Genomic DNA, 27495 nt, shown 5'->3' with positions numbered 1-27495 from the left:
AAAAACTCTACATGCATGATTGATCCATCATTGCCATTTGCTTGCAAGCAACAAAATACAAGCTGCACTTCAGTCATCTTCACTCCTGGAAACTGTTGGGCCATGATATGCCTTCCCAAAGCACCAGATGGGGCAACTAAGGGAATATAAACCAATTAGAAAAACGTCCCACTAACTAGTATCAAGAGAATGCAAAAAGGAAGGCTGCGCGTGCGTACACAACCCTTCTAATCTCTCCTTTTTTTGTCTTGGTGTCCATTTTCCTTACAACTCTGAAGCACTTTGGGACGTTGTTCTATGTTAAAGACGGTTATAAATGCAAGATATTGTTCTGTGACACTCAGACACAAGTGAGACAAGGGATAGGTAATGGTTTCGATAACTGATATGCCGTCTATTAAAAAAACCAGTTGGTACATATTTACTTTTAACTCTTCAACTAGGAGATGTTTTGTGGAACTCTTCTGTAGCCAAAGAGCTTCCCACAGACCTTCTAAAAATACCCAAAGAAGCTTTACTGCCTCTCTGTATAGAAGTGTTTTTCATGGTACAGCTGGAAAGCTATCTTAAAATTAAAAGCCACAATAGCTTAACAAAGGCGTCCCACTGCTCGTGTCAGCTGCTGCCCTCTATAAATGCAACCCTTGTGAAGCTTGTGCTACTTCAAGATGCAAAACATTCTCAGCTGGAAGGAGGATTCTGCACTGTACTTTACTGATCACAAAGTGCTGACACTGTCCATCCCAGTTAGCAGTAAGCACTTGCCCAATGGAGGGGTGGGACCCACGGTTAATGGTGTCATCAGCCAATTTAGTCAGTCACTCTCGTGAATGAACAAAAGAGGGAAATAAAGTAAAATTACAGAAGATATAAATTAATATAACTGCATGCCAGTCTTCTGAAATCAACATACACCCCATGTGGTGAACGGCCCACCATTTATCTGCAATTGTAATTCACAGTGTATGTGAATAAAATTTACAGCTCACCACACCCCTACAGCCCACACAACACTACATCTGCTACCTTATGACAAGTACTAGGGCACAATTAGGGGAAGAGATCAGGAAGGAAGCTGGTTTGAGGATTCATTAATTTCTGTGGCTACTTAGAGTTGAAGATTCTGTTTCAGCCTCTCCTCCGGCCCCTCCCCCCTCGGATTTTCCTTTCGCCAACCTTGCTTTCCTCAAGTTAGATGAGATTTGCCAAACCAGATCAGAATCTCGCACAAACACAATCTCCTGTATCAGCCATCAACTTCACAAACTGAAACTTCACTGTCCAATATCTGAATCTTAATATACCTGCTTTCTCCATTTCTTCCTCTCCCATTCCATTCCTATCAGAGCTTTTGTAATGACACACATCCTTTATGCCACGTTCTCTCAGTCTTCATCACCATCCATTTGTTCCTTTCAACTCTCAGCATGTTTCTTCCCCCTCAGATTGTCACCAAAGCCATTACCTTGGGCCCCTGCCACAAGCTCTGTACCCTCTTGCCACCGATTTCAGCCCCCTGCCCAGCCATTGTCTGGCTAAACTCTTAGCAACCTTGGCATCCTATTCGATCCAGAGCAGAGTTTCCTACTCCATACCCTCTGCATCGCAAAGACCACATGCTTCAACCTCCGTAATAGCGTCCTATGCCGGCCCTACCTCAGCCCATGTGCTGCTGAAACCCTCAGCCTTTGTCACCTCCAGACTCGACTATTCTAATACTCTCCTTTCTGACCTCCACCCTTCGTAAACGACAGCTCATCTAAAACACGGTTGCCCGTGCCCTTTCCCATACAAGTCCTACTCACCCATAACTCCTGTTTTTGTCCCCAATCTCAAAAGCTTACCCTTATTGCGACAAGGTATAATTGTTGTTAGCAGATCCATGGGTCAATTAGAGATCAGGATGGTTTTCCACTTTCTTGGATTTCCTGAATTAGAAGTTACGTTCTGTGCCTTCCTTAGGTTCATTAGAGGCCGATTGCTCATAGCAAATTCTCGGGCCAATCTGAAGTCAGACTGGTCCCCTTTTTATACATTTTTTTTTAAAATAGGGCACAAATTTGCATGTGTGACACACATTTCAAAGAGTTTCCCCCCATGGTACTGGTCACTAAGTCGAGCGTTTTAGAAGCACAGGTGGGTTACACCATACAACATTATTCCTCTGTTCTTTTAAGGCCATAAAGTCTAATTGCTGTTAAGCAAACATTGGTGAGGTCAATGAGAGGTTAATTGGTCTTCAGGCTAAGGTCAGAAATCAGGGTGAAATGTCTGGTTTCTTTTCATTCTGACTCCTGTGTCAATGAGATATTTTAAATTGGTGTTGTGGGGGTGGGGGGGGGGGGGCAGGGGAAGAGAAGTCTCTCTGTATATTCCAAAATTTCAGTTTTAAAAAAGTGTAACACCTAAAGTGTGAAATACAGATATAAAACAAGACATTGTTTTTGATATAGAAATTAGTGAATCTCCCATGAATCTGCACACAAAGTCAGAGGGCGGGCTGTTTTATCAGGACAGGTACATTTTACGACATAGAACACAATGCATTATTAAGGCTATAAAGTCTAACTAGTTAGTGATAAGTAAATACCGGGTAAATTCATTTCACGGTAAGTTAATTGGAACCCTGGCTTTAGTTGTATGACGGTCAATTAAGAGTCTGCAGACATTGTGGTTCCAGTGAGCAGTGGAGCCATCCAGACTAAGGCCACGCTGGCTGCAGTCCCCAGTCTGTGCTGAGTTTGCACATCTTCTCTGGAGTAGCAGCAGGAGTTGCTACAACTAGCTTCAGCACCCTGGGATTGGGGGGGAGGCGGGGATAAAGGCAGGGCAGTGTTGTACAAAAGGAGGACAATGCTGGCCAGAGTCCAGGCTGTATGTGGACATCAGGGGAGGACAGACTCAATCTCAGTTGTGTTGTTCCCCCACACCTGAATATTCACTGTCAAGGCTTAATCATGAATAACTGCCACTCAGGCAATCAGTGCCTTCAGTACCTTATCCAAAGGAAGGAGACTCAGTCTTCAGGACAGGAGTAGAGAAAATTGTCGGGAAAGGAAAAAAACCTTACCAAAAATACAGAAGTCAAAGCATCAGCACACTATGGCTACTATCCACAAGACTGCAGCACCTCACTAAGCTTACTTCAACAGCACCTCCCAACCCCATGGCTATGAACGATGTGGTAACATTAACTCCGTGTTCCACAAGTACATACACCACGGTTCCTTTGTCATCGCTGGATCAAAATCCTGAAATTCCCTACTTACCACCACCGTGGGTGCATCACCACCACAAGGACTTCAGTGCTTCAAACAGAAAGCCCGCTACCTCTTCCTCAGGGCAACCAGGGATGGGTAATAGCAGCCGTGCCAACATTACCCACATCCCAAGAACAAAAAAAGGAACAAGACTACGCTGCATATTTCAAATTAACTGCACTTAATGTACAAAAATAATTCAAATACAGTATACTTGATTTGAGTTTGACAAACAATCTTTGGTTTTTCCTACTTCTATGAAAATCTAGAATTTATATTTTTCTACTTTTGTGGACATAAAATATTCCCAATTCCACTAGGTGCTGGGTTGGCTCACTCATACAGACCCTTTCCCTTTTCCCCCTTCCTGTTCACTGAAGCACTTTTCCAGCTTCCCCTTCATTATTCACCAGTGCTCTCTCCAGAGCAGTGCAAAGGTCACAGATTCAAGTAATAAATCAAACGCAATCTAACTCAGATTTCCATACAAGTAAATAATTAATTGAATAATATTCAGCATCAAGATGAAACACGAGTAAATATTGCTTCACAGGCTATTCCTCTGGCACAACTAAGCAACCATTTTAGACACAAGCAAACCAACAAGTTGCATTTATATAGCGCCTTTAATGTAATAGAATGTCCCAAGGTGCTTCACAGGAGTGACGAAACAAAATCTGACATCATAAGCAGACATTAGGACAGGTGATCAAAAGCTTGGTCAAAGGGGTAGGTTTTAAGAAGTGTCTTAAAAGAAGAGAGGTTGAGGGGTTTAGGGAGAGAATTCCAGATCTTAGGGCCTAGGCAGCTGATGGTGGAGCGATGGAAATCGGGGATGCTCAAGAGGCCAGAAATGGAGGAACACAGATCTTGGAGGGTTGTAGGGCTAGAGGAAGTAACAAAGATAGGGAGGGGCAAGGCCATTGAAGGATTTGAAAACAAGGGCAATTATATCACTATCAACCCCCACACCCCCTTCAAACTGCAATAATGGCTTTCAAGAGGGGACTCTTTCACCTTGTGTCATAATATGCCAGTGAGGTTAGAGAGAAACAAGTCAGGCTCCCTGGCCTTTCACTAAAAGCCCCATTTATGAATTTACAACGTTTGGCATGTTGAGGACAGGAAGTAAGAGTCCAGGATAATAATACTCACTAACTTATTCAGAAGTCAGAATGTTCGACATCTAAATTCACTTTTTTTTTTATTTATAGCGAGAAACACTCCACCAGACTTCACGTCTGTTAATTTTCTTGTCTGTTGCTTTCCAGTAACAGGTAAGTGACAGCCACTATACGGTACGTAACAGGATTTTTTTTAAAACAGAAGCTAAGTTGTGTGGAATAAAGTGACCTGAAACTGGGAATGTCACCTGTGCGTCCTCTACTTCAAAATTAAGATAGTAAATGTGAACATTTACCAAAATAAATTCCCACAGCTTCAATTCATGTCACATATCTGTGATGGACATGCTTCTCCAGGGGAATCTTGAAACTCACTGATGCTTACAGTATTCTGAATAACCGCTGCTATTGAAAGGTTCTGCCCTGCTTGTATTTATTGGCGAGAGTATGGGTTTGTATGTGTGAACTTGTCAAAAGAAGCTATCAGGAGCAGGATTATGAACTGAGGGGAAATGTCAAAGCCAGTGGAAGGAAGGAAGTAAATGTGTTTGAGCTGGGTTCTTCACTTATGTTATATCGGTATTGCAAAAATATCTTAGTGGGATTCTAATATCTCCTTCTTTGGCTCGCTGCCAGGTTTTGTCTGATTACACTCCTGTGAAGTGCCCTGGGATGTTTTTCTACGTTAAAGGCGCTGTATAAACGCACGTTCTTGTTTTTTTTCCATTGCCTATGATACTTATGGTAAGCCTATGGTTATAAGTTGCACACTTCAGTTTGCCATTGTTCTGTACTGTCAAACCCTCAAAAATAATTTTTCGCAAAGCTGGATGCGAGATTTGCACAAAAAGAAAAAAATTCCCCCAGAGTCAAATGATGCAAAATAGTTGGAAAATCAGGTCTTGGGATTCTAAAATACATTTGTATCATGAGCAAGGCTACATGAAGTATGTGGGAAGCACAAGACCGCTGATTTGTAAACAGATTTAATTTTAAATAGTACAGGTTTTCTAGTTATGGCAGGAACAAAAAGGGAGCTGGCATTCGACAGCAAAATCACACAACACAGCTGCTCGATCCAGTCATGATCCAAACATACACAAAATTATTTACAGCTTTAAAAACGAGGTGTGCCACCTGATTACTGCACAGGATCCAAACTTCCTTCCTCCAACAGAAACTGTGAGGCACCAATAGAAGCAGGAGTCAATAAAGCCGTTAGTTGTCCACCTTTCACTAAAGCATTTTTACAGGTTTGAGAGGTTATAGTAACAAAAATATTCTTTTTTTAAAAATTCGTTCTTGGGATGAGAGAGTCACTGGCAAGCCCGGCATTTATTGCCCAACCCTAGTTGCCCAAGGTGGTGGTAGTGGGCCTTCTTGTCGAAGTGTTGAACACAAGAGTTGATGGTAAAAGCACCATAAAGGAGGGCAATGTGGCAGTGCCACATACCGAAGCTGCACCCCAGAGTAGCCGCACACGATCACGCCTGAAATTATTGTACAGAGTTCCTTTGCTTTCCATTGGAAGCAGAGGTTGAGATCTGGTCATCAGCCTAGCCTCACAGTCAAGACTACTTGAAAAGGTCAAGAACGAGGAGTTACAGTTACAGGATTAAATGTAAGCGATTTAGAACAGAAGGCAGGAGAGTTATGAGGCTGTGGAATTCACTTCCAGCGTTAGAGGTTGAGGCAGAAACAATATCAACATTCAAGATTAGATTGGATAGGTGGATGAAGGAAAAGAGTAAATGTGATTCGAACTATTTGCTCGTGTTGAGGGTAAACACCAACACGGACTGGTTAGGCTGAATAGAATGTTTCTGTGTTGTAACTTCTATGTATTTCTAGTCATGTACGGCATGAGAACCATAACAGAAAGACTTGCATTTATATAGCACAATTCATGACCTCAGGACGTCCCAAAGCGCTTTACAGCTGAAGAAGTACTTTTCGAAGTGTAGTCAACTGTTGTAATGTAGGAAACACGGCAGCCAATTTGCGCACAGCAAGATCCCACGAACAGCAACGTGATAATGACCAGATAATCTGGATTCTGGTTGTGGGATAAATATTGGGCAGGACACCTGGTCTTCAAAATAGTGCCACGGGGTCTTTTACATGAGAGTGCAGACAGGCCTCAGTTTAACGTCTCATCCGAAAAGTGACACCTCCGACAGTGCAGCATTAGAGTGTCGGCCTAGATTTTGTGCTCAAGCCTCTGGAGTGGGACTTGAACCCACAACCTTCTGACAGAGATGAGAGTGCTACCCACTGAGCCACTGTAACCTTAATGCCGACAATGACTATGAACAACTTGCATTTGAATAGTCTCTTCAGACATAAAGGGACGTCCCAAGTGCCTTCACAGAAGGACGTGGGGAACAAGACACCAAGCTAGAAACAGATTAGGTGGGGTGAGCGAAAGCTTGGCTGTAGAAATGAGATTTAAAGAGGGAAAGGTTTAGGGAGGGAGCATCAGAGAATAGGGCCAAGGTAACTAAAGGCTCGCCCGCCAAAGGAAGGGTGGGTGGAGAAAGGCACAGCAAGCCGGATTTAGGAGAATGAAGCATGCAGGATGGGTTTTAGGGCTTGGGGAGCTTACAGGGGAACACTTGAAGTAGACACCCATGCCATCTCACACACCTCCTAGGGGGTCACTGGCAGAGGCCCACGTCTCCAACCCCACCTCCCCCCAACTCAATAACAAAAGGTGTGCATCACAGAAAATTACAGGAAGGGGGGAAAAAAATCAAAGTGGAAAAGTTTTTCTCAAGAAGAAAGCATAATGGGGCACAAAAGTAAATCCCTGAGCAAATATTCTCATTCACCAAGTGTTAGAAGTTCCTATTAAGAGGGCTGTACTATACAGTCAAGTTGGCTAACAGCTCGAGGTCACAGATGGCAGCCTATTTGGGTACTGGCCAGTATTTTGCTCATTAGCTACCAAAAAATTGGTAGTTAAACTAAAAGAAGCCAAGAAAATATATGACTGTGGATTGAAGGGCTGTTCTTACCTAATCGAAGTTCTCCAAAGTTGCCACATCCAATCTTCTTGCCAACTCTGAAGTTCGGTCCAACCATGAGAACTCCAGATGACTGGTTCGTGCCGGGGCGAGCACCGTGTGGACTCCGTGCTGTCTGTTTGCTAGTCCGTCGAGCATCTTCCACTTTCTCTCGGTCTCTGTTTATACGACTAGTTTCCATAGCAGGCAGATGCTCGCTGCTGATTGGAGGAAGTCCAGAGCACTTGCGTTCGAGGCGCCAACTTGGTGGGCAATGCTGAGTCCGTAAGTACAGTCAAAGACGGTCATTGAAAAGCATGGCTGCCTTCAGATCTGATAGCCATCCCCTTATCGCCAGGAAAACAAATTAATCGCTTCCGTCCTCATGGGTGCTTCTCATTCACATTGGCACTGTAAAGATGAACCCTGAAAAACAAAATTACATTAAATTAATTCATAATTCCTTATTCAACCAAAGTATTACATTGAAACCACATTTAAGACATTCTATTTGGGTGATCCATTTTGTTAAAATGACATTTGCACATTCCATATATACGCAGACCAATATTACTTAGTTGAGTGTCAATTCTCCTTAAACAAACTCGCAGTGATTACATCAGAACTTCCCTGAGGCGTTGCTCAGGATGAGTCAGAGGATAGGCTAAAGTCTTAACATCTAAATTGTGCCAGCTAAAGTGTCACGGGGAGCAAACGCGACGGTCACGGGGAGCAAACGCATCAGGAAAGGATGAACAGGCTGGGGCTCTTCTCTCCAGAAAAAGGACAGAGGTGACTTGATAGAGGTCTTTAAGATTATGAATAGATTCGATAGGGTAGACGTGGAGAAGATGTTTCCACTTGTGGGGGAGTCCAAAACTAGGGGCCATAAATACAGGATAATCACTAATAAATCCAATAGGGAATTCAGGGGAAACTTCTTTACCCAGAGAATGGTTAGAATGTGGAACTCACTACCACATGGAGTGGATGAGGCAAATAGCATACATGCATTTAAAGGCAAGCTACATAAGTACATGAGGGAGAAAGGAATAGAAGGATATGCTGATAGGGTGAGAGGAAGTAAAGAGAGGCAGCTCGTGTGCAGCATAAACACCGGCATAGACCTGTTGGGCCGAATGGCCTGTTTTTATGCTGTAAAATTCTATGCAATTTTATGTAGATGTGACGCTCAAAGGAAGTAAATGTGACAGTCACAGGAAATGCACGCTATAAGCAAGATTTAATACACGATAGGCGTCAACCATCTTTGAAGTATACTGGTCATTGACATTCCCCAGAATACCTGCTGCCAGGAGGGGATGGGTTTCAAAAATTCAAACAAAAGTAATTCATGGACTCCTGAAGGTGCTTTTATTTGTAATAATAGATGTTTAGTACTAGGATAGGAGCAAGCCTTTGGCTTAGTGGTAGCTTTCCCTCCTGAATCTGAATCAGAAAGTGCAGGTTCGAACCCCGTTCCAGACAATCTCGGCAAGTGGAGACCGAAGCTCCAGCTCTGAATGTTGGGTTGATATCCAGCAGGATACTCGTGTCCGGTGGCCTCCCCCCCCCCCCCCCACCCACCCACTCCCCGTGTGGGTTGTGAGAATCCATAAAACCAACCTGCCATATAGGACTAACCACCCAATCAGCTAGTATAAAGATGGTTACGGCCATGGAAGGGGCATTCACCTCGCAGCCTGTCAGACTGTTAATCAGCCTGCGAATCCTTCCACTACTTCATACTATTCTCTCCAAGAGAAGAGTCTGAAGATGCGAAAGCAACCCTATGATCTCACTACGCAGTTGAAATGACTGTTCGAACACCTTGAATTTTCTCCTAGGTATTCATTATTCTCTCTATATCTTACAAATTTCTCAAATGTTTTTGTGGGACTATGGGATCGGCTTGCTGTGGGATATATTTTGTCACTACAATCCGACACATGATATAATCCAAATGAACTTCAGCCATCACAAATGTAGAGCAATCAATTATTCCCTTACTGTGACAACTGCAGTCCACAATAGAGAGTCTGTGACCAAACACAATGGAGTTAAGATCATAAAAGGAGATTCTATTTCCAAGAGAAAGTAATGGGTACAAGCATAGTATCGGCAACGCTGCAATTACTGACATAATGGCTTGTGTTTTCAATACTCTCCATATAAAATCAAGATGAACCATAGCCAGCTAATTGCCACTGAAAAATAATGGGGCATTCTTCACAGAGCAATTGTTAAATACTGCAACAAATCATCCAGCGACAGCCCCGTCCCCAAAGTAACATGGAACTACACTGACCACATTCTGTCAAAACGGAGGCAGCTACGGTGATAATGTAATGTAATGTCTCACTTCGGGCGGTCTGTCTTGGCAAGGGAAGGATTTGTCAGTTATAAATAAGTGGCTATATTGCAAGTTTCTCAGTATGGGAAAGGAACTTTCTGAAAGCTCAGCTCCCACTGACATTTCCCAATCAACACCCGACTTATCACAGTATCTTAAATAGCAACCTGCTCCACATCTGTAACGTTTAATTATAAAGTAGGAGAGAGAAATGAGTGGGCTCTCCACCTACATAATCTGAGGGTGAGTAATAAAACGGGCAGAGTTTCACAACAAGTCGTCTTCTAGAAATAAAGATTTGCATTTATATAGCGCCTTTCACAACCTCAGGAAGTCCCAAAGGGCTTTATTGCCAATGAATTACATAGGAACAGGAATAGGCCATTCAGCCCCTCGTGCCTGCTCCGCCATTTGATAAGATCATGGCTGATCTGTGATCTAACTCCATATACCTGCCTTTGGCCCATATCCCTTAATACCTTTGGTTGCCAAAAAGCTATCTATCTCAGATTTAAATTTAGCAATTGAGCTAGTATCAATTGCTGTTTGCGCAAGAGAGTTCCAAATTTCTACAACCCTTTGTGTGTAGAAATGTTTTCTAATCTCGCTCCTGAAAGGTCTGGCTCTAAATTTTAGACTGTGCCCCCTACTCCTAAAATCCCCAACCAGCGGAAATAGTTTCTCTCTATCCACCCTATCTGTTCCCCTTAATATCTTATAAACTTCGATCAGATCACCCCTTAACCTTCGAAACTCCAGAGAATACAACCCCAATTTGTGTAATCTCTCCTCGTAACTTAACCCTTGAAGTCCGGGTATCATTCTAGTAAACCTACGCTGCACTCCCTCCAAGGCCAATATGTCCTTCCGAAGGTGCGGTGCCCAGAACTGCTCACAGTACTCCAGGTGCAGTCTAACCAGGGTTTTGTATAGCTGCAGCATAACTTCTGCCCCCTTGTACTCTAGTCCTCTAGATATAAAGGCCAGCATTCCATTAGCCTTCTTGATTATTTTCTGCATTTGTTCATGACACTTCAATGATCTATGTACCTGAACCCCTAAGTCCCTTTGGACATCCACTGTTTTTAACTTTTTACCATTTAGAAAGTACCCTGTTCTATCCTTTTTTGATCCAAAGTGGATGACCTCACATTTGCCTACAATGAATTCCATTTGCCACAGTTTTGCCCATTCACCTAATCTATCAATATCGCTTTGTAATTTTATGTTTTCTTCTACACTGCTTACAATGCCACCAATCTCGGTCATCGGCAAACTTAGATATGAGACTTTCTATGCCTTCATCTAATTCGTTAATAAATATCGTGAAAAGTTGAGGCCCCAAGACAGATCCCTGCGGGACACCACTAGTCACATCCTGCCAATGTGAGTACCTTCCCATTACCCCTACTCTCTGTCGCCTTTCGCTCAGCCAACTTCCTAACCAAGTCTGTACTTTTCCCTCGATTCCATGGGCTTCTATCTTAGCTAACAGTCTCTTATGTGGGACCTTATCAAATGCCTTCTGGAAGTCCATATAAATAACATCCATTGACATTCCCCTGTCCACTACTTTAGTCACCTCTTCAAAAAAATTCAATCAGGTTTGTCAGGCACGACCTACCTTTCACAAATCCATGCTGGCTCTCTGATTAACTGAAAATTCTTGAGGTGTTCAGTCACCCTATCCTTAATTATAGACTCCAGCATTTTCCCCACAGCAGATGTTAGGCTAACTGGTCTATAATTCCCCGGTTTCCCTCTCTCTCGTTTCTTAAAAAGCGGAGTGACATGTGCAATTTTCCAATCTAGAGGGACAGTTCCTGAATCTAGAGAACTTTGGAAGATTAGAGTTAGGGCATCCACAATGTGCTCACCTACTTCCTTTAAAACCCTGGGATGGAAACCACCTGGTCCTGGGGATTTGTCACTCTTTAGTGCTATTACTGAGTCATTGTTGTAATGTAGGAAATGCAATAGCCAATTTGCCACAAACTACAATGTGATAAAGATCAGATAAACTGTTTTGGGTGTTGGTTGAGGGATAAATGTTAGCCAGGAGAACTCCCCTGCTCTTCTTTGGATAGTACCATAGGATCTTTTATGTCCACCTGAGAGGGCAGACAGCACCAACAGTGCAGCACTTTCTCAGTACTGCATTGAAGTGTTAGCCTAGATTACATGCTCAAGTCTTTGGAGTGGGACTAGAACCCAAAATCTTCTGTGGCTCAGAGGCAAGAGTCACAGAGCCACAGCTGACACCCAAGTTATAAAACAGCATTGGGAGTGATATGTGGTTTAGCAGTTTAAAACTGGAGATAAAAACTTGATTAAAGACAGATAACAACCAAGTGGTACTGGATTAGATATAGTCTACTCTTAAATCCCCAGGACCAGATGGTTTCCATCCTAGGGTTTTAAAGAAAGTAGGCAACCAAAGGTATTAAGGGATATGGAGCTAAATCACAGATCAGCCATGATCTTATCAAATGGCGGAGCAGGCACAAGGGGCTGAATGGCCTACTCCTGTTCCTATGTTATTTAAAGTCATTCAATTCAAATTATCTGATAATTCCAATTTATTTTAGGAAAATGGAAATTCAGTGCTATGTTATTTACATTGCTGAATTCAACTTATTAGATCATTCAAATTTCGGCACAAAACATTATTTTGAATTATCAGTAGACTGTGTATATAAAAATGCTCCAATTTCCACTTTCTGAACCACATTTAAAACTGCAGAACACGCCATGATTTTATACCAAATGGAACGCACCATGGATTTAAACCAGTAAATTTAGAGAGATCAACTATGCCTAACAAAAAAGGGGTCATCTCAGACTAACTACTGCTTCAACCTTTTCAGTGACTTGTTAATTGTGCTCTTAAATGATTAAAAGCATGTGTGTGTTTTATTCCCATAACCAAAAACAGAGCAATATTTTAGGATAATGAAATGTAGGAAGGAGCCAGAAAACAAAACAATTTTCTACATTCCAATTTTCACCATCACTCAAAGGCACCAACAGCCTTCTGGTAACAGACCCAAATGGTCAATTTTCAACGTGGGAACCTAAACCGAGCGTCAGTTCGACTATCCAACCTGGGGAGGAAGCAGCTTTTGACCCACATTCACTTTACAGCAGTGGTTATGTGGCATTGCTCGGGAGTGGGAAAGGTGGTCTCCGCCTCACCTCCCCTCCCCCCCAATTAAACGGTGACATCCATTGCCATCCCAGCTGGGAGACCTCCACACTGAAGGTCATTTGTCTAATGTATGTTTGGTTATATCATATCATGTTACGAATCATGGGACCCAAAACAATAGGCTGGGAGTAAAATGTTTCCTAAAACAGACTCCAGAAACCCAACATTGCTAAACCATTCAGCAAGTTTTGACTTTTTGAATGCCATAGGCTGAGTTTTGGAGAGACGATACTTTAGAGCTCAACGAGCATACTTCTAAACAATGACGGAATTCAGTTAGGTGTGTGCAGCTTAACAGCTATTCAACTGAGAGTTCAGAAGACATCATATGCCACTGGAACAAAGCAAGGATGGTTTGGGGACGTAATCTGAACCAGAAATGTAATTACATTAGAAAATAACAGGAACAGGTAAAACGCATGAGGATATGTAAAACACAAAACAAGGCCAACGACAGGTAAAATTAGTCCTGAAATTACATGGAGACCAAAGAAAGGTAACTGTGAGTCAGATGATCATCACAGGAAGCACAGGAGGGTGTAATACTGGAACCTCTGTGGCTAAGAGCAACAGTAATTACACCAGTTTGTGGTTTCGCAGCTTCGAAAGGAAAGAACAGCCAAGCATTATTTTCATTGCAATGACAGTTTCACACGTCCAATGACAACCACAGAGCAAGGGGTGCCTTACAGGTGGGGGAGTCAGCAAACTGGCAACAAACAACTGAAGGACTTGAATTTATATAGCACATTTCATGACCTCAGGAGTCCTAAAGCACTTCACAGCCAATTAAGTACTTTTGAAGTGTAGGCAATGTTGCAATGTAGGAAACGTGGCAGCCAATTTGCTCACAGCAAGGTCCCCAAATGAGATAAATGACCAGATAATCTGTTTTAGTGATGTGGGTTGAGGGATAAATATTGGCCAGGACACTGGGGAGAACTCCCCTTTTCTTCTTCGAATAGCGTGATGTGATTTTTGATGTCCACCTGAGGGGACAAACAGGGGCCTCGGTTTAACGTCTCATCCAAAAAATGACCACCTCTAACACTGCAGTGTCAGCTTAGATTACGTGCTTAAGTCTCTGAAGTGGCTTCTGACTCAAGAGGAGAGAGAGTGACATCAAACACACATTACTACTACCAGAACTATAACAAGCAATTATATCGCATCTTTAAAACTCAAAGATATCCCAGAGCACCACAGAGGTGTTGGGGAACACAGATGCCAAACCAAAGATTGATTTAGGAGAGATGACGACAAGTTTGGTCAAAGAGGATGGCTTTAAGGAGAGGAGGGAGGTGGAGTGGGCTTTGAGAAGGGAATTCGAGAGAGACCCAGGCAACTGAAGGCACATCAAGAATTATCATGCTCAGCATCATATCCAACAGTCTGATATAGGGTGGATACAGTTGCCAGCTTGGCACTTCTGGGAGAGGCCAATGGTTATTTTACAGCTCCCATTAGCCACTGAATTCCTTCCTTACTACGTTTCAGCTGCTTTATTGGCATTTGAAACCAGCAACAGCATAAGTAACAGACTTGGCCATGACCCAAAAGTTGGGAAGTGCCTTCACTCAATTAACTCACGATTCCCACGCGGCCCCTCAGTCTGCGGTAGGGGGATCTGCATGGGCCATCTCACAGAGAAGATTGAAAACTAGCTCAACTACCACAACTGTGATTTAAAGCGGTGCTGCATACTGCACTGCAATCTGTGGATTATACTGATGAGCTGGGGAATTACTTCTTAATAAAAATTTAACAAGGCATTAAAAGGGGAAACTTGAGGGCAGAATAGTTGCTCAAGCAATTAGGGGCTGAAGCAGATGGTTGGGAGTGGTGATCTCAGACTTGGTTGTCATTGCAACGCCAGCTCCTTTTCAAACTGGCAAGCTTCACTACATCACAGCTGCGTAGAAGACGGAAGGAACGGTACAGAGACCTTCCAAACCCTGCAGGCTACCTGCCAATCAACGCCATGGATTGCGACCTTGGGAGAAAGACACCAAGTAAGAGCAATCCATTGGGAAACGAGGAAAGATTGCATCAACGCAGTAATGGGCAACAGAGGAGGAGTACAGGGGAAAGAATCCAAGTGATTAAAAGAAAACTTCCAGTGGTGCAATACGCTTAAACATTGCTATCCAAAAATCCAAGCAGCCACACTATCACATCATGCAATAAGATTCAAAATGGCCACCCAAGATGGTCTTTTCAGGGAAAGTCCATATTGTCTAGATTTGACAGTCATGACTACAAGATTACATTAACATTGACTGATGCACGGAACTTTAATGGATTTCAAGTTTTGCCCGATTATGTTTTTTTGGGGCAACAGAATGCATCAGGAGTAGTCTGGGATTTACTTACCTCAAGGCCATTATAGTGAAATACAAAATTAGCATGCTAAAAGAAAAAAATACAATCAGAAACCAAAGTGAAACCCCATATGAACACCTCCTCCTCTCTACCTTCGATAGCAGAAGCACTAATATTCACACGGCATCACAAAATAATTACAGATGAGGAAGGCCATTCTGCCCATCTTATCTCATCCTTCCAGAATGACCCTAAAGTCCCCCACTGCAGCACCCAATTGGTTCTTACATGATTCTAAGGTTTTTGCCTCCACCACTCTATCTGGGAGCCCATTTCATCACTTGTACCAATTTGTTGTACCAACTAGAATTCAGTACTTTGAGTTAAATGCGTTCCAAAAACAAGCAAATTGACAGAAGCAGATGATCCTGCGAAATATCCTTTCATTGCACCAAGTTGTGTAACTCAACGCAGTGCAGTAACTAACCGGTTTGGTGTTCACTGATTAAAATTAGGAAAATAGTTGCTGATTAATATTATTCTATTTCATCAACTAACAATAGCAGAATTAAAGCTTATGAAAATTAAAAATGAGTAAAATTCACGATAAGCAGACTGCACTAACTGAAATTAACCAAATCACCGGTCACTAGTACAACTTTCACATTAGATATTGCAAATTAAAACAGTCAAATAAAACCTCGGTTCTCATTCAAGCCCAACACTTACAAGTGAAACAATAACTTTTTTTTAATAAAATCTAATTAGAAAAAAGATTTCCTTGAAAGGCTAGAATTATGGAACATAAAATGCTAATTTTAGACTAAATATTTGTCCAAGATAAAAACTAAAGTGCAAGTAAAATTTGGGAATGGAATCTCAGAATCTTACAGCACAGAAGGAGGCTATTCGGCCCATCATGCCTGTGCCGGCTCTTTGACAGAGCTATTCAATTAGTCCCACTCTGCTCTTTTCCCATAGCCCTGCAAATCTTTCCTTTTCAAGTATTTATCCAATTCCCTTTTGAAAGTTACTATTAAATCTTCTTCCACCATCTTTTCAGCCAGTGCTTTCCAGATCATTACAACTTGCTGCATAAAAAAATGTTTCCACATGTCGTTCTTTTGCCAATTATTTTAAATCTGTCCCCTCTGGTTACCGACCTCCTGCCAGTGGAAATAATTTCTCCTTATTTACTCTATCAAAACCCTTCAGGATTTTGAACACCTCTATTAAATTGCCCCTCAACCTTCTCTGCTGCAAGGAGAACAATCCCAGCTTCTGCAGTCTCACCACACAATTGAATTCCCTCATCCTTGGTACCATTTTAGTCAATCTCCTCTGCATCCTCTGCAAGGCCTTGACATCCTTCCTAAAGTGTGGTGCCCAGGATTGGACACCATACTGCAGCTGAGGTCTAACCAGTGTCTTAAAAAGGTTTAGCATAACTTCCTTGTTTTTGTACTCTTATTTATAAAGTCAAGGATCCCGTATGCTTTTTTTTAAAAAAAAACAGCCTTAACAATTTGTCCAGGCACCCTCAAAGATTTGTGTACGTGAATCCTCAGGTCTCTCTGTTCCTGCGTCCCATTTAAAAGACTAAGATGAGGACTCGATTGCTTCTGAAAACTATAACTAAAAGCAAGGCTAAACCTAAAGCTCCACAAGGCTAAACCTCGAGCTCCACAGGCAAGACAAACTAAAGTGAAATTTCTCAGACTAAACTAGTGCAGCTCAATGTGTGCACACATCGTACCCAATGTATGAAACAAGTGTCGCAACAACTTCTGAACTTTGATGCAGCAGACAGCAGAATTTAATTTTCACCAGCTGTATTGAAGAGCCAATTTTTTTAAAAAACTTAACCAATTACAATTTAGCTGAGAATGATGCCAATCTCACACCTACACAAGAGCGTTCCAAGTCTTACCAGCAGAATAAGCAGACGACCCCAAAAAGAGTCAGAAAAGTGTCAGTATACAACTAGCAACGCTTCAGCTTAAGATCAGCAGAACCCAAGTATTGAAGTCCTACCTTAGAATCGCTCACTAACACTTCCTGTTGATTTACTTCCTCCTAGCTTTTAGATAGCATTTTTTTTGAGGGGTGGAGAAGAGGTTGACAATTTTCTTCTCTCCTGCTGGGGTACAGTGTCACAGATCCTCGATTGCTCCCCAGGATCCCACCCAGGTGCCCATTCTTCATACAAGGGCCTCGGCAGCTTGCGTCAGCAGGCTATTGGTGGGTCTGACAGCATCCAATGCCTAGGCATGTGCATTTTATCGCAAGAATCATTGGATGGTGATTAGGAGCCGGAATTGTGACTGATTTGGCACCGAGGCCCAATTCTAGTGCTGCAGCCAAATGCAGCACCTCCTAATGCCAACTCTTCTGAAGTCAGCAAACAGCACACAACAGAACAGAAATCGAACTTGGGGCTTCTGGTCTGTAAGACTCAGTCACACAGTGCCTTTGCCAGCCGGGCAGCATCCCTTTCTGAACTTCTGACTGTTACGCTGCAGCAGTGCTGCATGTGGCAGCGGTGAGATGACGTCGGTGAAAGGACAAAGACAGAATAGGATGGTAGACAGCATTGCGTTATTTGTGTGAAGAGAAAGATCAGTTAGAATACCAGGCAGAATCACCCGAGACACTGTCCAATTTTATAATCCACTCCAAAGGGAACAGAAGGGTGCAGTACCAAGCTTGCAGACTGCACCTTTAAAGAAAGCCGGAAATCATTAGTGAAAAGCTAGATAAGAATTCACTAATACGAATGCTGCCCGTCTTTCCCAAATTTGTCCTGACTGAAGCCTGCAGAGGGTGGGCGGGTGGGTCATCCAACCAACGCCTTAAAAAGCAAAACCTTCACTATCTCACCAATCCAGGGGTGCCGGGTACATCAATTACCCCAGCCCACCTACACCGATTAACAGAATCAACTAGTGGGAGGAGGAGAGTCACCACTTTAAACTGTAGTATCCTGAAGTAATGACAAATATCAGATATGCATTATCTCAAACTATTAAATCTGATACTTAAAAACTAAACAGGATTTCCAAGCAAAAATGGCTTTTTTTAAAAAAAAACTGTTCTTAGGATGTGAACGATTGATGGCAAGGTTGTATTTATTGCTCATCCCTAGATGCCCAGAGAAGATAGTGACTGTTATTGGAACCAAGTGTCTGGCTAGGCCTCTTCAGAGGGCATTAAGAGTTGAGCTCATAGTGGGGGACTGGAGTCACGTGTTGGCCAGACCGGGTAGGGATGGACAGTAAAGAACGAAAGATGTTGCATTTATATAGCGCCTTTCATGACCTCAGGACAACCCAAAGCGCTTCACAGCCAATTAAATACTTTTGAAGCGTAGTCACTGTTGTAATGTTGGAAATGCGGCAGCCAATTTGCACACAGAAAGCTCCCACAAGCAGCAATATGATAATCACCAGATAATCTGTTTTAGTGATGTTGGTTGAGGGATAAATATCGGCCAGGTAGTGCACCAGTTGAGTTTTGACAACAATCCAGCTGCTTTCACAGTCATTTTGTTTTCTGATGCCAGCCCCCAAGTTACCAGATTTACTGGATTCAGTATCACAACTTGCCATAGCGGAATTTGGACTCAACATCTGGGTTGCTAGTCCAGGATTATAATCAGTGTGCTACTGCACCGTTTTAGGTCACACTGAATTAACAAAATCAAAAAATTGCAAACAACTGCAAATCCCTAAAAGATCAGTAAGCAAAACAGTACTTAAATAATGTAAATTAGCACAGAGGTCATCGACTTGCAATTACCTGGGGTTGCTCGTATTTCAGGTGGTGGAGGTACCACTTGTAGAGACAATCAGCCACAAGATTTGGGATCATCATTCACAGAGAGAGAGAGAGAGAGAGAGAGAGAGAGAGAGAGAGAGAGAGAAAAAAACAGCAAAAAAAAAACACCCAAGGCGGTTCTCATGCACCTCCCAGCAACCAGTTTCAGAGCTCAGCAGAGCATGGCAACAGCTAACAGACACATCCTTTTGGGCAGGGATCGCGCATGGCAAAGGAAGAGAAGCAGCTTAAATAACAATCCGAAAGAAAAATTGAAGAGTTCCGCTGCTGTAAGCTGAGATGCTTTACTGCGGTTTACCCAAGAGTGCATTTGTGTCACTCACTGCGCTGGAGCTGGTGCCATGCTCTCCCAGAACCAGGGTCAGATTTCAGCTGGCCCAAAAGGTGCTTGCAAGGGAATCACCAGACGTCCTCGTCTGTCACAACGTCAGAGCAGTCTGGCCGCTAGACGGATGTCCGATTCCAGCTCGGATCTCTATCGCTCTCTCAACAGCTCAGTGTTGGATAAATCAAAGAAACATTTCAAACAGAACATTTTAAGTTTCTGCAAAGAATCACTGCGGAATTAGAGGGGACACTGCATGGCCAGGATGTCTTTGTATACTGATTGATTTATCACGTATAGGCACATGCAGATTTATGCAATAGTTTACACTTCCTGTTAAGAAGCCCTGAAACTCTTTCTTGCAATAGTACAAAACTATAAAAGGACTGTTAAAAATAAAGTAAAAGGAACTATTAAAGATGAATTAAACGGCCTGTATTGCAATGTACACAGCGTCCAAAATAAAATGGGGAAACTGGAGGCAATAATCCGTTGTGAGGAACCAGATGTAGTAGGAATAACTGAAACAAGGTTATATAAAAGAACAGGACTGGCAACTAAATATTGCAGGTTATAACATAAAAGGATAGAGAAGGAAGGGGGGTGGAATAGCTTTACTAATTAGAGATAATATAATGGCAGTAGAAAAATGGGACAGAAGAAAAACAGAATCCATATAGACTGAAATAAAAGATAGAAAGGGATTGATCACGCTAATAGGGGTTACTACAAACCACCTAATAGTGAAAAGGAGATGGAGGAAGAAATATAAGTGCAAATATGTGAAATGAGTAATGGACATAGAATAATTACCATGGGAGATTTTAACTATCACCAAATAAACTGAAGAGATAGGTAAAGGGGTACACGCAATGGAGTTTTTATAATGTGTGCAGGACTCCTTTCTTACCCAGAATGTAAAAAGCCCAAGAGAGGAAGCACTGCTGGATCTAGTAATGGGAAATGAACGAGAACAGATAAGAGAAGTAAGCGTAGGGGAATATCTAGGCAATAGCAATCACAACATAATAAGGTTTAAGATAAAGATTGAGAAGATCAGAAGACAGACCAAAACCAAAGTAATAAATTGGAAAAAAGCTGATTTTCAGGGGATGAGAATGGAACTAGGGAAAATAAACTGGGAATATTTACTGATAAACAAAAAAATTGAACAGCAGTGGGAAACATTTAAAACGGTGATCAAGAGAGTCCAGGAGAAATATATCCCACTAAAAAGCAAGAACAAACTAGCCAGTAATGATTCACCATGGATGAATAAAGAAATAAGGGCAAAATTGAAACTAAAGAAAAAAGGCATACACTAAGTATATAGACAACAAAGGAGGATGGCAAAGGGGAATACGAAAAGGTCAGGAAAAAAGTTTTTAAAAAAACAAACAATTAGGGAGGCAAAGAGAAACTATGAAATTAAGTCATCAAGGAATATAAAAAGAAATAGTAAAGTATTCTACTGACACAAATAACAAAGAAAAATCAGGATAGGGAGAGGGCCACTAAGGGATACACACAATAAATTCACAGGTAATGACAGTGAAATGGCAGAAATATTAAATAATTACTTTGCCTCAGTATTTACCAAGACGACTAACATGGTGGGCATGACATTAGAAGAAGAGATCAAAAAAGTTATAAAGACATTTAAGATAGAAAGGGGGAGATAACTGATAAACTAATCAAACTTAGAGAGGATAAAACCCCATGTCCGGATGGACTGCATCCACGCATATTAAAAAGGAGTTGAGGATGAAATACCAGAGGCACAATTACATATATATAAAAAATCATTAGAAAAGGGAATAGTGCCAGAGGACTGGTGATTCCTATATTTAAAGAGAGAAATAAAATCAGCCCAGGTGGTAAGAAAGATAATGAAATCCTTACTCAAGGATGTAATAGAAAAACATCTAGAACCCAAAAATATAAAGAATAGTCAGCACAGATTTCAAAAGGGAAGGTCATGCTTCACCAACCTTATTGAATTCTTTGAAGTAACAGAAAGGGTAGACAAGGGTAATGCAGTAGATGTAATATATTTGGATTTTCAAAAGGCCTTCGATAAAAGGTACCACAAAGTAGACTCATGACTAAGGTCAGAGCATGTGGAGTCAGGGGACAAGTAGCAGAATGAACAGCAAGCTGGCTACAAAACAAAAGAGTGTAGGGGCTAAAGGTCATTACTCAGACTGACAAAAGATGGGAAGTGGTGTTCCACAAGGATCGGTGCTGGGACCCCTGTTCACTATTTACATAAACGATTTGGACTCGGGAATCGGAAGTACAATTTCAAAATTTGCGGACGACACCAAATTGGGGGGTATAGTTAATACCAAAGAGGACAACAACAAAATACAGGAAGACATTAATAAACTTGCAGAATGGGTGTGTAATTGGCAAATGAATTTCAATATGGAAAAGTGTGAGGTATTACATTTTGGTGGGAAGAATAAGGAGGCCACATACTGCTTGGAAAGTAAGAGTCTAAATGGGGTAGAAGAGCTCAGGGATCTGTGTGTACAGAAAAAATAAATCACAAAGTAGCGACACATTTGAAAAAAAGCAAACCAAGCACTGGGGTTCATTTCTACAGGGATAGAATTGAAAAGCAGAGAAGCCATGTTAAACTTGTACAGAACCTTGGTTAGATCACACTTGGAGCACTGTGAACAGTCCCCATATTATAAAAAAGGATAGAGAGGCTCTGGAGAAGGTGCAAAAAAGATTTACTAGGATACCACCAGAACTGAGAGGTTATACCCATCAGGAAAGATTGAGTAGGATGGGGTTATTGTCTCCAGAAAAAATTCTGAGGCATGACCTGATAGAGGTCTTTAAGATTATGAAAGGGTTTGATCGGGTAGATGTAGATAAGATGTTTCCACTTGAAGGGGGAGACCAGAACTACGGGCCGTAAATATAAGATAGTCACTAATAAATCCAACAGGGAATTCAGGAGAAACTTCTTTACCCAGAGGATAGTTAGAATGTGGAACTCGCTACCACACTGAGGCGACTAGCTTAGATGCATTTAAGGGGAAGGTGGATGAACACATGAGGGAGAAAGGAATAGGGGGATGTGCTGATAGGGTTAGATGAAGTAGGGAGGGAGGAGGCTCCTGTGGAACATAAACACTGGCACGGACTTGTTGGGCTGAATGGCCCATTTCTGTGCTGTGCATTCTATGTAATAAGACACACAGACATCAATCATTTTACAAATGTTATGATGTCAAACTTGACCTCACAGCATATGTTACTCCACACCTTAGTAGTGTGCCAGGAAATAGGTTTTTAAAAAAAACTTTCAAGCCTTAAAACCTTTTTTTAAATTTACTATTTTGCTAAATATTCATTGATAATTGCACCTCCTTCACACAGTAATTCACAGGGACAGTCCGTACCATCACTGTGATGAAGGATTTCAGTAAAGCAGATTGGCGAGTGTGGGAGAGTTTTTTTTATATAGTCGTTGGGAAGTGGGCGATGCTGGCGAGCCACATTTATTGCCTCTCTCCAGGCGATGGTTCACACAGCTGAGTGGCTTGCTAGGCCATTTCAGAAGGCATTAAGAGTCAGCCCATGTGGTGTGGAGGCAGTGCAGGAAAGAGTCACAGAGCTGATCCCCAGACTCTGTGTTAAAAGGAAAGACTGTTGGAGAAACTGGGAATTTTCCAGCCTGGAAAAAGGTGAGGTCAGGCAGGTCATCACAGAGATATAAAAGGCTGTTGAGAGAAAAAGTAAATCTAGAATATTAAACAGGGGGAGTAAAACTAGGGGATTTTAGGACTAATATCAGGAAATTCTTTTTCACATAGAGCGATCAACATGTGAACATAAGAAATAGGAGCAGGAGTAGGCCAATCGGCCCCTCGAGCCTGCTCCGCCATTCAATAAGATCATGGCTGATCTGATCCTAACCTCAAATTTAAATTCACGCCCAATTTCCTGCCCGCTCCCCGTAACCCCTAATTCCCTTTACTTCTAGGAAACTGTCTATTTCTGTTTTAAATTTATTTAATGATGTAGCTTCCACAGCTTCCTGGGGCAGCAAATTCCACAGACCCACCACCCTCTGAGTGAAGACGTTTCTCCTCATCTCAGTTTTGAAAGAGCAGCCCCTCATTCTAAGATTATGCCCCCTAGTTCTAGTTTCACCCATCCTTGGGAACATCTTTACCGCATCCACCCGATCAAGCCCCTTCACAATCTTATATGTTTCAATAAGATCGCCTCTCATTCTTCTGAACTCCAATGAGTAGAGTCCCAATCTACTCAACCTCTCCTCATATGTCCACCCCCTCATCCCCGGGATTAACCGAGTGAACCTTCTTTGTACTGCCTCGAGAGCAAGTATGTCTTTTCTTAAGTATGGACACCAAAACTGTATGCAGTATTCCAGGTGCGGTCTCACCAATCCCTTATATAACTTTATGTGGAACAAACTTCCACATAAAGTAGTCCAAGTAACTTAATTATTTAAGCAATTCGATGTTACAATGGGGGGACTTTAGGATGCGCTGGGTATGATTAATAAAGATGGGCCGAATGGCCTTCCTTATCTGTTTCACGTGTAAGCCAGGTCAGGTAGGGGTGGCAGGTTCCCTCACCTAAAGGCCACTAGTCAACAAGTTAGGTTTTTACAACAATCCAGCAGATTTGTTGATTCCATAGTGAAATTTAAACTCAACCTACTATAGAATGAAAGAACCTGCATTTATATAGCACCTTTCACAACCTCGGGATGTCCCAAAGTGCTTCACAGCCAAAGTACTTTTGAAGTGCAGTCACTGTTGTAATGTAGGAAACGCGGCAGCCAATTTGCGCATAGCAAGCTCCCACAAACAGCAATGAGATAATGATCAGATAATTTGTTTTTCTTTAAAAGTGATGTTGGTTGAGGGATAAATATTGGCCAGGATACCAGGGAGAACTCCCCAGCTCTTCTTCGAAACAGTGCCATGGGATCTTTTGCATCCACCCGAGGGGGAGACAGGGCCTCGGTTTAACGTCTCATCCAAAAGATGGCACCTCCTTCAGTGCAGCACTCCCTCAGTACTGCACTGGAGTGTCAGCCTAGATTTTGTGCTCAAATCTCGAGTGGGACTTGAACCCACGACCTTCTGACTCAGAGGCGAGAGTGCTACCAACTGAGCCACGGGCTGATACACTACAGTACTGTATTCAAAGCAGCTGCACTATAGGCACTTTTTGCACAAGGGTTACAGTAAAACACAATGGGTGTGCAAAGTTTTCATGTTATGTAACCACTGAAGTTTAGAGCACAGAAGGCTACGACTTGGCCCATCGTATCTGTGCCAGCTCTTTTCTAGAGCAGCCCAAAACTAATCCCACTGCCCTGCTCTCCCCACAGCTTTATATCTTCCTCTGCTTCAAATATTTATCCACATCATATTCATTTAACAACTTGCATTTATATAGTGCCTTTAGCGTAATAAAACATCCCATGGCGCTTCACAGGAGCCATATAAGGAGATATTAGGACAGGTGACCAAAAGTTTGGTCAGAGGAAGGTTTTAAGGAGCGTCGTGAAGCGCCTTGGGGTGATTTACTACGTTAAAAGGCGCTATATAAATGCAAATTGTTGTTGTGAAGAGGAGGGGCTGGTCAGACCAGGTCACAAAGCAAAAAAGCAGGTATGAACACAGAGAAACACACAAGCTCAGACGTTCCACACAACATGGATTCAATTTCCATTAAAATATGCTATTTGTCAGGATAATATTAAAGGTATGTTTTCAACATAGAAACATCTTTTAAACACCTAGGTCTGTGGAGTAAGAACAGGACGATGCTGGAGTGAGCTGCACAATCTGTCTTTTAATCAGACGAGCCATCAAAATCAAGGTTACGAGATCTCCTGGACCCGACAAAGATCTGAGAAACATGCAAGAGAATTTGCAGCCTTTATACTTCAGTAATATTGCAGTTACATGCTCCACCTCCATCGTTTGAACCAGCTCAGCGTGAAACAGCTTCAGTTTCACAGCATCTCTTCACCTCAGAATATCAGAGCAATACCGAAGCCCCGTCCCTAACTATGAACATTTCTTCCCCTATAATGCAGGTTGGGTCAATCACCATCCCTTTTTTTTTAATACCATACTGTCAAAGGCACCATTTTCCCCCACAAGAAAAAGACTGCTGTGCTAGGCTTGAGATGAAGACACAAGTCACAGCATTCAGCTTCAAGGAACATGTCAGACTCACTGAGCACTTCAAAAGGGATTCTTTTTGTTTGTTGCTGAATTAAATAAACTCGAATCTCATGGCTAGTTTGAAAGATTGGGATGGAGGCACAAGAAAGCCAAATACCTGTACTTGGGAATAAAACAGCAACACACTCAGAGAGCCCTAGACAAAAAAACATGTCATTTCCAACCTCTGAAGTAAATTTCTTGGTGCGAGACTTCCTGTTCCCACATATCCGGAATCAAACTGAAACCTAGAACTCCCCCTCCCTGCCGTCCCAATTGGTCCATTGGTACAATACAACCAAACGCCACGAGCCGAACCTTCCTGGAAAATTAACAGCAAGTTCACGACGCACACAGTTATTAATGCGCAAATCGGCCAGCAAGTTCAGGGGAAGAAGAGATAGACTCAATCTCCAGAACATGGTCAATTTCCGCCGCACAAACGGCATCTCGCCTCCAACCTCTGTCATTTTGGAAAGACTTCAAAAACAGTCCTGTAATACTGCTTCAGGTCCCAATATTATAAACGATTAGCCCATTTATGTTGCAGGACAACTGGTTGGGCCAAATGGCCTTTTTCTGCATTGTAACTTCTATGTACTTGCATCAATTATTATTTTTAAGGTGCAATTTATGACTATTTCTGACCCCCAATAACTGGGGAAGGTCTGTACAGGACAGACTGCGCAAAACTGCTTTCCTGTCAAGTGTGGGCTTCAGCCAGAAAATATGGGGCAGGGGTGGGGGAGGCATTGTCTCAATCCACAGATGACATCCAGTCTCCCAGGCTGAAGGGCGGATTGTCTCCTGCCATCTGTTTGAGCTCTCAACCCTGTGAAACTTGGCCCACGGCTCCTCACAACCAGCACAAACTGGCAATTTCGCTCAAAGGGCAGATGAATGGCAGGTGTGGGAAGTGGTAAAATTCACATCGGTGCCAGCTCTCTCCCCAAATTGTGGCTGACAGATGTTGCCGGGCGCAGAATAGTGAGCTTTAGTCTCAATCCTAACACCACGATCAAAGTTATCTGTGCTTCCAACATTCCTCCGCTTAATAAGCACAAAGATTCAGGCAAAAAAAAGTGTTGAAGGAGGTGTTCCTGTAAGTTTCATCTGATGCCAATTTGTTTTTTTTAACCTTCTAATGAATGAAATCCCAACAGTGATGGACTGAGGGTTAATGGAAGCAGTTTCTATTTATATAGAATTTCAGCACAGAAACAGGCCACTCGGCCCAACGGGTCTATGCTCCACACGAGCTTCCTCCCTCCCTAATTTATTTAACCCTATCAGCATATCCTTCTATTCCTTTCTCCCTCGTGTTTATCTAGCTTCTCCTTAAATGCATCGATGCTAGTCGCCTTAACTACTCCTTGTGGTAGCAAGTTCCACATTCTCACCACTCTGGGTATGACTGAAGAGAAACATAGCCGCACTCAAGGACAGGGATTTATGAAAGTAGACACCAATCTCTGAAGCAATTTTATTTTAGTACCACAAGTTTTTTTACACATGGCTTTTCTTTGGTCATTCAGTGGCAAAGGAACAGGTGAGAACAGCTCAAACTGACATGGAGGGAAAGTGCCTGCAGGTTTATATTGAAATAACAGTGCAAATTACAGGGAACCCACACCCAATGCATTAAAACAAGGGAAATGCACAATACATGACAAGCTGAGACACATATATACACCTGCTGCTCTGCTGCTAGAGCAAGCATCAAAAATACCCTGGCCAGATGTGGGCTTGGAGCACGGACAGCTAACGCATATACTCATCCTGCCAGACACATAGCCATGCTCGGATTTCAATGCTTCTAAAGATATTA

The 27495-nt window shown here is 42.4% G+C and overlaps 2 protein-coding genes across 5 annotated transcripts in view; both read right to left on the bottom strand.

The window, feature by feature from the left end:
• LOC137304707 (small ribosomal subunit protein eS17) overlaps positions 1 to 27495 on the bottom strand; it is a 135231-nt gene that overhangs the window by 19292 nt on the left and 88444 nt on the right. The gene's annotated exons all lie outside the window — the stretch shown is intronic.
• The window catches only part of LOC137304706 (casein kinase I), a 160650-nt gene that overhangs the window by 121525 nt on the left and 11630 nt on the right, over positions 1 to 27495 (bottom strand). For all 4 annotated transcript variants that reach the window (XM_067973378.1, XM_067973380.1, XM_067973379.1 and 1 more), the window contains exon 2: positions 7402 to 7815. In XM_067973378.1, coding sequence (XP_067829479.1) covers positions 7402 to 7591 — 190 coding nt within the window. In that variant the 5' untranslated portion in view covers positions 7592 to 7815. The remainder of the gene's footprint in view (positions 1 to 7401; positions 7816 to 27495) is intronic.

Source organism: Heptranchias perlo, chromosome 38 (genome assembly GCF_035084215.1).
Source record: "Heptranchias perlo isolate sHepPer1 chromosome 38, sHepPer1.hap1, whole genome shotgun sequence".
Lineage (NCBI taxonomy): Eukaryota > Metazoa > Chordata > Chondrichthyes > Hexanchiformes > Hexanchidae > Heptranchias > Heptranchias perlo.
Note: the sequence above shows the minus strand (reverse complement) of the source record. Positions and strands in the feature narration are given on the sequence as shown.